The 13,593-nt window shown below is 49.1% G+C and overlaps 1 protein-coding gene across 5 annotated transcripts in view; it reads right to left on the bottom strand.

Moving 5' to 3' along the window:
- Positions 1–13,593, bottom strand: part of farp1 (FERM, RhoGEF (ARHGEF) and pleckstrin domain protein 1 (chondrocyte-derived)) — a 236,747-nt gene that overhangs the window by 86,168 nt on the left and 136,986 nt on the right. For all 5 annotated transcript variants that reach the window (XM_059970481.1, XM_059970478.1, XM_059970479.1 and 2 more), the window contains exons 8-13: positions 13,445–13,592; positions 12,569–12,664; positions 12,321–12,481; positions 7,398–7,466; positions 2,609–2,672; positions 239–464 (exon numbers count right to left, since the gene is read on the bottom strand). In XM_059970481.1, coding sequence (XP_059826464.1) covers positions 239–464; positions 2,609–2,672; positions 7,398–7,466; positions 12,321–12,481; positions 12,569–12,664; positions 13,445–13,592 — 764 coding nt within the window. The remainder of the gene's footprint in view (positions 1–238; positions 465–2,608; positions 2,673–7,397; positions 7,467–12,320; positions 12,482–12,568; positions 12,665–13,444; position 13,593) is intronic.

Here is a 13,593-nt window from a genome sequence, read left to right as displayed (position 1 = left end):
AAGTCCCTGCCCTCCAGCTCCCTCCCGGCACTCATGAAGCTGAGGCCCGGGGAGTCCCAGCGCCCGAGACAGACTGCCCTCCCCTTCCCGGTGACCAAGCCCTCCTCTGGGATGTCATTTGCCCGCGGTGTGGAGCTGAATAACCGCGCCTGCGCTAGCTCGTGCTCGCTATCTACGTCACTGCAGTCGATGTAAGGAATGGACGAACTGCTGCTGTGAACAGTTCGAGACGTTGGACCTGCACTCTGTTGGTCTTGCTGTGCCTTCGCCAGCTGGGTCTTCTCCCTCGCTGCCTCCTCCTCCTCCTCCTGCTTGTCCCTCCTGGGGCTTCGGGACGGCGAGGAACTCTTGCGCTCTACCGCTGGCTTCTCAGCAGCCAGACGGGGAGTGGCCGGCTCTTTCCTTTCGTTGGGAGATGGCGGTCCCGTTGATGGGGACTCTGTCCTGTAGTGAAAGTCTTCATTCTGGAAAAGAGAGAGAAATAAACTGTGAGGGAGAGGCAGGACACAGCAGGGACTGGAGTCTGAAGCAACACACAAAACACTGGGGCAATTCAGTGGCTGGGCAGCATCTGTTGGAGGGATAAGGGCAGCTCGCATTTCAGGTGAAGACACTTGATGTGTTCTGATCATTCAGTCTGGATTCATTCAGTGCTAGCATAGCTTCTTGCTGGATTAGTGTCTAGATCGGGGGCTCCCAACCTTTTCTGTGCCATGAATCAAAACCAATAAGCAAGGGGTTGGGAACATCGCTCTAGATTGTTGTGCTTATTGTGCTTTCCCTTCTAATTTTAGCTTTCTGTTTTATTTGTTCATATGTTTATATCATCTATTTGTCTCTAAAATTTGATTCTATGTTACTGCAGTTTCTTCATCTACAAAACTGAAGTATAACTCAGTCAGTACCTGTCCATTGGTTTATTTTCTAAACCATTTCAAACCACTATGCAGTTAAAAATAGAGAGAGCCTGTGCTCAAGTTCCTTTGTTTACTTCTTTACCTACCTTGCCTGCTGGCACAGGCTGACCCTGTCTGATCTGTACTGTAATGGACATCTGATAAAAAGACAGCAAACTTCAGACTTTCACCTCATTCTCGACTTCCTACTAACTTTCTGGACAGATCTAACCTCAACCCAAACATCAACTGTCAATTTCTCCCCATAAGTACAGGCCGACCACACAAACCTTGACACTGGATTCTACCCTGCTCTGGTCTTTGAGTAGTTATTAGTTCCAGCCATGACCCTTCATCATTATGAGAAGGTTACGGATTTAAATCTCACTCATGATCTAAAGCATTTGGACTGACTCTCCCAGTCAGCCAGAGCTATGGGAGGGTCACACTGTCAAAGGAGCAGCCTCCGTCTGAAACATCACTGAAAGCCTTCCCATTGAACACTGAAGATGTCACCACTCTGGTTAAGAGAGCAGAGTATTTCTTCTCAGAATGCTGGCCAACAATAACAAAGCTTAGACAGAACTGTCTAAGAAAGCTTGCTTTGCAATATTCCCATCACATTTCCTACTTTACAGCTTCTGGAAATCTTCATTCACTCTGTAGCAGCACCTCAGCATCCCTGCGCAGGCTGCGAGAGGCTCTACCCACATTCAAACCTCTCCTAACAGCAGCCTCCTCAAGCTGAAGAGCTTCACGATTAATGTTTAACACCAACCCAACCCAGCATCATCTTCCATTGGCCACCATCGGCCAAGAAAGCCACTGGTTGAACAAGAGCCAATGGGAAGTTTTACCTTACAGGTGAACTCCTCACCATTTAGATCAGGGGTCCCAATCCGGGGTCCATGAAGCCCTTGTTTAATGGTATTCGTCCACACCATAAGAAAGCTTGGGTTTCCCTGAATTAGATAGTGACTGTGTGGTGATTTTCCTTCAACAGGTAGTGAAGCCAGAACCTCTTGGGTACCTCCTTTGGCAAGGCAGCAGTGCACAAAGATGGTGACTGGCTCTCCTTACCCCAAAAGAGTACAATTATTACATGTGGTCTAATAGAGTATTGCTTCCAGTCACCCCCATGACAGAAAGGAGAAAATGACTGAAGTTCTCCTTATAACTCATGTCCTCTATGTACTGGGTAAATCTCCTATGTACCCTCTCCAAAACATCCACATCCTTTATGTAGTGACCAGAACTGCACACAGTCCTCCAGGTATGTCCAAACCAAAGTTTTATAAAACTGCAGCAATAAATTCTCAACTCTCATACTCAATCAACTCCCTGACTGATGAAAGCCAGCATGCCGCACATCTTATTTACCAATCTATCTCCTGGTGTCGCCACTTGCAGGGAGCAAAGGATTTGGACTCCAAGATCCCTCCGTCCATCAGTACTGTTAAGGATCCTGTTTTACATATACAGTATATTTACATGTATCTGCACACGTCACACTTACATCAAATGTTAAGTAATATCTACTATCCTATAACCCCTTTGTCCAGGGGTTCCCAACCTTGTCAGTTAATGGTAAGGGTCCATGGCATAAAAAAGGTTGAGAACCCCTGCCTTAGTCATTTGAGTGAACAAACAGAAACGCAAAACAGATCTGATAATCATTTACAGTAGACAATATCACTTGCTGATTTACTGACTTGTTTTGGCACCATTGACTGATGATCTGGCAGACTTCGGATGGAGAGCAATTTACTGTGTTTCCTGAAAGATTAAAAAGAAAAGAGTTGGTAACAACTTTAACTAAATATTAATCAGAAACAGCAGTAACATAGCTTCTCTTTAACTGATGAATTTAGGAACAGCTAGACCAGAATTTTCAGGATAGATTGCAAATGGCCGCAGAACAGGGTGCCACTGTAGTGTAGCAGTCAGCATGACACTATTACAGCTTGAGGTTTCAGAGTTTGGAGTTCAATTCCAACATTTGCCTGTAAGAAAGTCTGTATGTCCTTCCCACTTGTGCATGGGATTCCTACGGGTGCTCTGGTTTCTTCCCACAGTCCAAAGATGTACTGGTCAGTAGGTTAATCGTCATTGTAAACGGACCTGTGATTAGGCTAGGGTGAAATGGGTTGCTGGACGGCAAGGCTCACTGAGCCGGAAGGGCCCGCTCCGTGCTGGATCTCTAATACTAACAGAACTTGATTACATCGGCAAGATCCAGAGTGCCAGCTTTTCCCACAATCTATTGTACGTATTCTCCGGTGCCCACGGGCACCTGCACTACTGTCAATGGCCAGCAGCAAGGGTACAACGTGACAAACAGAAACACAAACGTTCACGGCATCAGGGAACGCTTCCGGCTCCCAACTCCCTGAAGTTTCTGCACCATTTAATCACGTTCATGGGTAAGAAAGGTTTGGAAGGATACATGCCAAACACAGGTGCTGGAATCTGGAGCCACAGACAACCTGCCTGAAGAGCTCAGCAGGTTGAGCATGATCTGTGATGGGAAAGGAGTTGTCGATGTTTTGGGTCAAAATCCTTCATTAGTCCCAAAGCACCCTGAAATTTTGACAATTTGTTTCCTCCCATGGATGCTCCTCAACCCGTGAGTTCCTCCAGCAGGTTGTTGCTCCAAAAGCAGATGTGACCTCCCAAAGCCAGGACTTCCTCCACTGAGGAGGAAGATGCCGATAAAGCGCATGGAGGTCACCACCCCCTACAGCTTCCCCTCCTAACTTGGAGGTATTTCACTCCCCTTCTCCCTCCCATACTTTTGCAATTCCATATTCTAGCTTCCCTCTTCCTTTCTCATCTGCCCATGACCCCCCTCTGGTCCTCTTCTTCCTTTCCTTTTTCCCATGGTCCACCTTCCCCTCCTGTCAGATTTCTCCTTCACCTATCCTTTATCTTTTCCACCTATCATCTCCCAGCTTCTCCCTTCATCCCCCTCCCACCTCACACCCACCTGTCTTCCTCCTCAACTGGCTTCACCTATCAACTGCCACCTGGTACTCCTTCCCCTCTCCCCCACCATTTTATTCCCCATTCCTTTCCAGTCCAGATGAAGGGTCCCAGCCAGAAACATCAACCACTCATTCCCCTCCATTAACCTGCTGAGCTCCTCCACTATCTCGTGTGTTGCCTTGGAAGAGTATCACCTGGCCATCATCGCTGGGCCAAATTCCAGGAACTCTCCTGCAAAGGGACAGTGGGAGCGGCTCAGAAGCCTTCTCAAGGGCAATTATTTATCGCCCGTGGGTGAATTACAAACCTCAACAATGGTCCTGTGTGTGCGACTCACAGTGCAGTAACATATTCCAAGTTGTTTTTCTGCAGATGAATGAGCAATTAGAACTGGTGTCCTAATGCTGCATTGGACAAGGAGCAAGATATGTCGTTGATGCAGCTCGGCCTCAGAAAGATTTCCAGACCTTTGGGCCACGGCCAGTGGTGAATGGGAGTGATTGGGTGTAGAAGGAATTATGGGTATCAATTTCTAACCTTACCAGTCTCATCCTCCCACCAGCTGTCGCGATATGGACAACATCTCGCTCATGGTTTGGCGGCATGTTAGCGTGACGTTTTTCAGCGGCAATTGAAAGATTGGGATTCAAATCCCACTGCTGTCTGTAAGGAGTTCGTACGTTCCACCCACCCCCACCCCCCCGTGACTGTACAGGTTTCCTCCAGGTGCCCTGGTTTCTTCCCACAGTCCAAAATGGGTGAGGCTTAGTAAGTTGTGGGCATGTTATGTTGGTGCCTGAAGCATGGGTGCCCCCAGATCATTTCACATTTCATGGTATGTTCCAATGTTTCAATGTACATATGACAAATTAAACTAATCTATCCTCAATCACCTCCCTCACTCTCTCACCTCCTCAAACAAGTCTGCAATGACCTATTCTCTGACTTCTGGTAACCAGCCCCTTTTCTCTCTCCTTCCAGTCTACCTAGTTCCTCCTACACCCATCCCAGCCCCCCCATTAATATTATTTCTCTCCCTTTTTCATCTGCCCATCACCCACACTCAGCTCCCACTGGGTCCCCTACCCCACTGTTCCCATCTGCCCCTCCCCACCTCCCTCATCTCCGTCTATGCTCCATCCTCCTCTCCTGTCACTTTCCTGTGACCCTTTGATGCCTCCCCACCTGCCATCTCCCAGCCTCCGTTACCACTTCCACTGTCCCTCCCTCCTCCATTCACCCACCACCCTCCTCAGCTGGATCCACCTATCACCTACCAGTTCTGCTCCATCCCTTACCCTCACCTCTTCATGCTGGCCATCTCCCCTCTATCTTTCAATCGAGATGAAGGGTCTCGACTCGAAATGTTGACCCTCTGTGCCCCTGCTCAGACTGAGTTGCTCCAGCCTTTCGTGTGTTGGCACCAGAGATCAGATTTGTTGGAAGGTCTATGTTCTGAACTCTGATTCTCTCTCCATAAACTGCTTGATTTGTTTATTTACAGTCAAAGACTCACTGCTTATACAGCATGCAAACAGGCCCTTCAGCCCAACGTGTCCATGCTGACCAATTTGCCTACCTAAGCTGGTTATTTACCAGTGTTGACCTGCAATACTGTACAAAAGCCTTGGGCACATATATAGCTAGGGTGCCCTAGACTTTGGCACAGTATTGTAGTAATTTTATGTATTGCACTGTACAAAACAAAAAAAACAAATTTCATGACATACGTGAGTGATGATAAACCTGATTTTGCTATGAGTCTCTGTTGTGGATAGTGAGTGGGAAGGGACAGGGAGAGGGGGGATTCATGGTTGGGTGAAAGGGGAAGGGAGAGGGGAGGGAGTGGGAGGCACCAGAGAGATGTTCTGTAATGACCAATAAACCAATGGTTTGGAATCAAATGACCTTGCCTGATATCCCAGGGCTATCTGTGCCTGCACCCGTATCACCGCCTGCCCCTGGCAGTCCTTCGCTGCCACCTGTCCCACACCTCTCCCGTATTGTTCCATCCTCACCAATCCTAACGTCCTTGCTCTTGCCAGATTTACAAACTCACTCTCGGCTCCATGTTGACAGATACAGTACTGTGCAAAACTCTAAGGCAGCGTGTGTGTGTGTGTGTGTGTGTGTGTGTGTGTGTGTGTGTGTGTGTGTGTGTGTGTGTGTGCGCGCGTGCGTGCGTGCCCCTAAGACTTTTGCACAGTTCTGTATTTCCCTCTAAACCTTTTCTATCCATGTACCTGTCCAACTGTCTTTTAGATGTAACTGTACCCCACTCCCACCAGTTCCTCTGGCATCTTTTTCCATACACCCACTACCCACCACCCTGTGTGTGTAAAAGTGTTTGCTCAGGTCAATTTCAAATCTTTCTCCTCTCACCTTAAACCTATTTCTTTTAGTTTTAGATCTCCCCATGCTGGAGAAAAGACTGTGATCGTTCACCTTATCAATGTCTGTCATGACTTCATAAACCTCTATGAAGTCACCCCTCAGCCTCCTCTACTCCAGGGGAAGAAGTCTCAGTCACTCCTTATAACCCAAGCCCTCCTGTGCTGGTACTGTCCTCTTAAATAAGTTTTGTGTCCTCTCCAGTTTCACAACATCCTGGGTGACCAGAACAATATGCAGAAGTCCAAAAGTAACCTGATCAAGATCTTGTGACATCTCCCATCTCCTGTACACAGTTTCCTGACTGATGAAGGCCAGAGTGCCAAAGGCCTTCAGCACTCTATCCACCTGTGATGCCAGTTTCAGGGAGCTATGTACCTGCACCCCTATCATTCATGCATCAAGGCTTGCTCTCGTTGCTTAACCAAAATGCAACACCTTGCCAGTTATCTGAATTAAACTCCCGTCAAAAGATAAAATCAGTTTCTGATGCAACGCACACAAAATGCTGGAGGAATTCAGCAGGTCAGACAGCATCTACGGAAATGACTAAACAGTTGACGTTCTTCAGGACTGCAAAGGAGGAAGAAGTCAGAATAAAAATGAAGGGGAGGGGAAGGAGTACAGCTAGAAGGTGAAAGGTCAGGTCAGGTGGGTGGGAAAGATCAAGGACTGGAGAAGGAGGAACCTGATAGGAGAGGAGAGTGGACTATAGGAGAAAGGAAAGGAGGAGGGGACTCAGGGGAGATGATGGGTGGATGAGGAAAGGTAAGTGGCCAGATTGGAGAATAGGAGAAGAGGGGAGAGGGAGGGAATATTTTTTAACCAGAAGGAGAAATTGATATTCATGCCATCAGGTTGGAGGTCACCCAGACGGGACAGGAGATGATGCACCACCACCCTGACATGTCGGGATGGGGATGGGAATGTTTGGCCTCCAGGAACTTCAGCTTTTGGCGGATGGAGCAGAGGTGCTCATGGAGAAATTACATTTCTGTCTTCTAGTTTCCCCTTCTAACTTGGGTTATTCAGGAATCCTTAGCTTCAGCGCCACACCCTGCCAGGGTACACTGATACTTGGTAAGAAGAGCAACGGCATATAGTCGGGTAAAGAAGCATCCTCACCTCTCAAACTGGATCTTTTTGTATCCGCCTTCTTTAACATAATCCAGCAGCTGCTTCTGGGTCCTCCCACTGCAAGAGAGGGAACATTATTTACCAAGCTGCCCTCCATGGAATTTTACCCGACTGTTTGATGTTTTATGATTTATAAATACCGAAACCCTCTTTATCATGTGTCCAGGCAGTAGCTGTCAGCAGCCCCAGCTCCCCAAGCCTAAAGTCCTTGAGTCACTCGATTTTGTGCTTTTATCAACTTTGCAGAGGTCTCCAATTATCTCGGTTCCTCTGCTTTTGACCCACAGCCCCAAGCAGCTTTCTTCTTAAACTGTGCCCCAATTCCCTTTCAAAAGTTCCCGTGAAATCAGCTTCCCTGCCCTTACAGGGTGTTCCAGACATACTGAGTCGAGCATTTCCCTCTGGTTCTTCTGTGAACCTCCTTCACTCCGTGACACTCGCCCTCCCATCCTCACTCACACCATCAAAACCTTTTCTGATTTTCAATGCCACCATTAAACCTTCCCTGTGACCTGCCTGCCACCCTGGCCATTCCCTTTTCTCTCTTCTACTTTCTGGGAGAAGATACCGGAGCTCGAAAGCCCCAGCAAACAGAACAGCTTCTTCCCCACTGCTCTCAGTTTTGGAAACAATCACCTCTCTCATATTGCCCACCTGGTGATGCTTTCAAACCCTTAATTCCACCTCTTCTGTAATTGTCTTTTTTTTACAATACTTCTGGCTGCATCACAATCTTTGTGCCATTCTGCTGCTTAGAGCTTGTCGTTGCATTTATTGTTGTATTTATTATTACCCTGTAGACCGGTAACTCTGTGAGCTTCTCACAAACAAAGGATTCAAATACAATCCGATGCATGAGACAATAAACTAACCTGAATGGGAATCTGACGCGGGCCAGCCCAGCTCAGCGAGGTGGGAGGAGACTGCAGACATTCCCTCCAACAAGACAGTTTAATTGCTTGGAAGCTGGTGGAAGTCACACGAGCACTTGAGATGGAAAGCAGCTGGAAAACAGCCCGCTCTTCCATTCAAGAAAAAAGCAAGTTTGTTTGAAAGGACAAAAACATCCGAAACCCTCAGCGCAACCCTAGCCCATATGGTCAACACAGCCACCAGTTTGTGTAGCACAACCGTAGAAAGAAGTAAAGGTCAGGACAGAGAGTGAACTACCACGTTCTACTTCAGAACAATGCAATGGGAACGGAGGATAAGCAGGCCTCGGCCTACCATTTCAAGATCAGACCTCTCTCGGTGGGACATCCCCTGTTTCTGCTCTCCCACAGAGCAGCATGACCTCAGCCCAAGCAATGCGACCACTTGTAACCGCCTATCCTGCAATGCTCTTTCCACGTGGCCAGGTTGTTGGCCAAATTTGCAGACGACACAATTACAGCTGGAGGAGCAGGTAGCGTTGAGGAAGCAGCGAGTATGCAGGAGGACTTAGACAATGGGCAGGTGGAATATAGCTGAGGGAAGTATACGGTCATGCACTTTGGTAGAAGCAATAAAGGTGTAGAATATTTTCTAAATGGGGAGAAAATTCAAGTATCAGAGGTGCAAAGGGACTGGGGATTCCTTGTGCAGGGTTCCCTAAAGGTTAACTTGCAGGCTGGGTCAGTGGAAAGGAAGACAAATGCAACATTAGCATTCAGTTGGAGTGGACTAGAATATAAAAACAAGGATCCATTGCTGAGGCTTACTAAGGTATTGGTCAGATTGTGAGCTGTTTTGGGCCCCCTATCTAAGGAAAGATGTGCTGGCATTGGAGAGGGTCCAGAGGAAATTCATGAGAATGATCCTGAGAATGAAAGGGTTAATGTATATGGAGCATTTGATGGCTCTGGGCCTGTACTGAATAAGGGGAGCTCATAGAAACTTATTGAATATTGAAGGATCTAGATTGAGTGGACGTGGGGAGGATGTTTCCTATGGTGGGGGAGTCTAGGACCAGAAGGCCCAGCGTCAGAAAAGAAGAGTATCCATTTTGAACAGATATGAGGAAAAGTTTGTGTCCCGCTGAAAAGCCTCTCTCGCTCCAGTGTCCCAGTGAACAGCCCCTCTCTCACTCTAGTGTCCTACTGAACAGCCGCTCTCTCACTCATGTCCCAGTGAACAGCCTCTCTCTCACTCCAGTGTCCCAGTGACCTGCCCCTCTCTCACTCCAGTGTCCCACTGGACAGCCTCTCTCTCACTCCAGTGTCCCAGTGACCTGCCCCTCTCTCAATCCAGTGTCCCACTGGACAGCCCCTCTCTCATTCCAGTCCCACTGGACTGCCCCTCTCTCACAGTGTCCCAGTGAACAGCCCCCTCTCACTCAGTGTCCCAGTGAACAGCCCCTCTCTCAATCCAGTGTCCCACTGGACAGCCCCTCTCTCACTCAGTCCCAGTGAACAGCCCCTCTCTCATTCCAGTGTCCCACTGAACAGCCTCTCTCTCACTCCAGTGTCCCAGTGACCTGCCCCTCTCTCACTCCAGTGTCCCACTGAACAGCCCCTCTCTCCTTCCAGTGTCCCGCTGGACAGCCCCTCTCTCACTCAGTGTCCCAGTGAACAGCCCCTCTCTCAATCCAGTGTCCCACTGGACAGCCCCTCTCTCACTCAGTCCCAGTGAACAGCCCCTCTCTCATTCCAGTGTCCCACTGAACAGCCTCTCTCTCACTCCAGTGTCCCAGTGACCTGCCCCTCTCTCACTCCAGTGTCCCACTGAACAGCCCCTCTCTCCTTCCAGTGTCCCGCTGGACAGCCCCTCTCTCACTCAGTGTCCCAGTGAACAGCCCCCTCTCACTCAGTGTCCCAGTGAACAGCCCCTCTCTCAATCCAGTGTCCCACTGGACAGCCCCTCTCTTATTCCAGTGTCCCACTGGACAGCCCCTCTCTCACTCAGTGTCCCAGTGAACAGCCCCTCTCTCTTTCCAGTGTCCCACTGAACAGCCCCTCTCTCCTTCCAGTGTCCCGCTGGACAGCCCCTCTCTCATTTAGTGTCCCAGTGAACAGCCCCCCTCTCATTTCAGTGTCCCACTGAACAGCCCCTCTCTCAATCCAGTGTCCCACTGGACAGCCCCTCTCTCATTCCAGTGTCCCACTGGACAGCCCCTCTCTCACTCAGTGTCCCAGTGAACAGCCCCTCTCTCATTCCAGTGTCCCACTGAACAGCCTCTCTCTCACTCCAGTGTCCCAGTGACCTGCCCCTCTCTCACTCCAGTGTCCCACTGAACAGCCTCTCTCACTCCAGTGTCCCAGTGACCTGCCCCTCTCTCAATCCAGTGTCCCACTGGACAGCCCCTCTCTCATTCCAGTCCCACTGGACTGCCCCTCTCTCACTCAGTCCCAGTGAACAGCCCCTCTCTCATTCCAGTGTCCCACTGAACAGCCCCTCTCTCACTCAGTCCCAGTGAACAGCCCCTCTCTCATTCCAGTGTCCCACTGAACAGCCTCTCTCTCACTCCAGTGTCCCAGTGACCTGCCCCTCTCTCACTCCAGTGTCCCACTGAACAGCCCCTCTCTCCTTCCAGTGTCCCGCTGGACAGCCCCTCTCTCACTCAGTGTCCCAGTGAACAGCCCCCTCTCACTCAGTGTCCCAGTGAACAGCCCCCCTCTCATTTCAGTGTCCCACTGAACAGCCCCTCTCTCAATCCAGTGTACCACTGGACAGCCCCTCTCCCATTCCAGTGTCCCACTGGACAGCCCCTCTCTCACTCAGTGTCCCAGTGAACAGCCCCTCTCTCATTCCAGTGTCCCACTGAACAGCCCCTCTCTCCTTCCAGTGTCCCACTGGACAGCCCCTCTCTCATTTAGTGTCCCAGTGAACAGCCCCCCTCTCATTTCAGTGTCCCACTGAACAGCCCCTCTCTCAATCCAGTGTCCCACTGGACAGCCCCTCTCTCATTCCAGTGTCCCACTGGACAGCCCCTCTCTCACTCAGTGTCCCAGTGAACAGCCCCTCTCTCATTCCAGTGTCCCACTGAACAGCCTCTCTCTCACTCCAGTGTCCCACTGAACAGCCCCCTCTCACTCCAGTGTCCCAGTGAACAGCCCCTCTCTCACCCCGGTGTCTTAGTGAACAGTCCCCCCTCACTCCAGTGTCCCAGTGAACAGCCCCTCTCTCACTCCAGTGTCCCAGTGAACAGCCCCTCTCTCACTCCAGTGTCCCAGTGAACAGCCCCCCTCTCACTCCAGTGTCCTATACTGGAGCAGCTGGACAGTAAAGTCACACCTATACGTCTTTACTGTCTGTAATCACAAGAAACTTTGGAGATCTGTTCAGCACATCAATGGAAACCAGCCTTCCCTCTGTGAACTCTGCCTACATTAATTGCTGTCCCAGTAAAGCAGACAGCATAATTAAAAACCCCACCCACTGCAAACATTCTCTTTTCTCCCCTCTCCTATCAGGCAGAAGATACAAAAGACTGAAAGCACATCCATCACGCTGAAAGTCAGCTTCTAATCTACTGTTATAATTCCATCATATGATAAGACGGACCCTTGACCTCACAATCTATGTTGTTACGCCCCTGCACCTAATTGTCTACCTGCCAATACACTTTATTTGCATTCTGTTATTGTTTTATTTTATTGTACCTCAATGCACTGTGTAATGAATTGATCTGTTCTACCAGTACTCAAGATAAGCTTTTCACTAATTTGATATGTGACAGTAATTGCCCTTCCTTCAATGCAGTTCTCCCTCAGCACAGCCGTCTGAAACACACCCTCACCAAAAGTGAGGTGCTCCCTCATCACTGTTCCTCCAGGACACAGTGTTCCCTTGGCAACATCCCTTCCGTAGCATACCCCTCCACCACTGATACCCTTCCCACAACGCCACTTTCTGTGACTAGCAGGCAGTGGTGGCTCATCTATGTGAGAAGGTACGAACGCAGTGGTCACCACCTTGGCTCTATGACGGTACCTGAACCTGAACGAGGATCCTCTGCTGAAGAGGAGGGGCTTGGGTTTGGGTTTTGGCTCCTCAAACAGTCGGAAGAAGGCATGATATTCCACGCAGATCTTCCAGAAGGCCTTGCAGGAATCTCGGCTGGCCATGGTAAACTCCAAGGTGTCCTGACAGGACTGTAGAGAAGATGCAACACAAAGGTCAGCATTGGTTGTGGAGAGGGAAGCAACTGGAGAGAGGGACCCGGACCAGTTAACACTTACATTTGTCTCTGGACGGAACTTAATGAGGAACCGCTTCCTTTTGAAGCTCAGCTTGCGAACCTTGGCCCAGTTGAACGAGTTGATCTTGTTATTCCCCTGTACCAGACATCAAAACATCAACGTGTTAGAATGACCCCAGTTGGGACAGGAAGAAAATTTTTAAAAATACTGCAGTGGTCAGAAACAGGAAATAGAAGCTGACGATAATCTAAATACTCTACAGGTCAGAGAGAAAAACAGAGTTCCAGATTTGGGAAAGAGAGATTTAAAATCATATTTCTAACTTTAAGAACAAGTAAATTTAGGAGCATTTTAATTATAAGAATATTGCCGGCACTTGAGAAAATGTAGAGGTTGAGCAAGCTAGGACTTTACTCCTTGGAGTGTAGGAGAATGACAGGTGACCTTATTGAGGTGTATACAGTAAAATCATGAGGGACACAGAAAGGGTGAGTGCACAGAGTCCTTTTCCCAAGGAAAGAAAATCCAGAACGAGGGGGCTTAGGTTTAAGGTGAGAGGGGTGAGACCAAGAGACAACTTTTTCACCCAGAGCGTGGTCTGCAGATGCACTGACTGCCAGGGAGAGTGGCATTTGGAAGTCATTTGGCTAAAGATATCGATCGGAAAGATTCAGAGGGATATGGGTCAACTGTAAATAGATGGGACGAGCTTAAGTTGGCACCTTGATAGCATGAAGGGCCTTATTCCAATCTGCATTACTCCAGGACAGATGAATGATTTCTGTTCTTCGCGTTAATCCTGTTTCTCTCCCCACAGATGCTGCTTGCCCTGCTGAGTGTTACCGACATTTGCTGTTGATGTGTGAGGGAAGACACAGGCTGCAACCCCTACCGTACACACACACACCTTCTCACCTGAAAGACAATAATTCCCGTGTGCGACACAGAGAGGTTGATCTTCGTCCCTTCCCTGTCCTTCGCTCGGTGCTGGCGGATTCCATACATTTCCAACTTCCTCGCGATCTCCAGGAGCTGGTAGTCAGAAGCAGCAGGTGTTTGACCGC

This window comes from Hypanus sabinus, chromosome 5, assembly GCF_030144855.1.
Source record: "Hypanus sabinus isolate sHypSab1 chromosome 5, sHypSab1.hap1, whole genome shotgun sequence".
NCBI classification, from domain to species: domain Eukaryota; kingdom Metazoa; phylum Chordata; class Chondrichthyes; order Myliobatiformes; family Dasyatidae; genus Hypanus; species Hypanus sabinus.
This window is presented reverse-complemented; position numbering and strand designations above follow the sequence as displayed.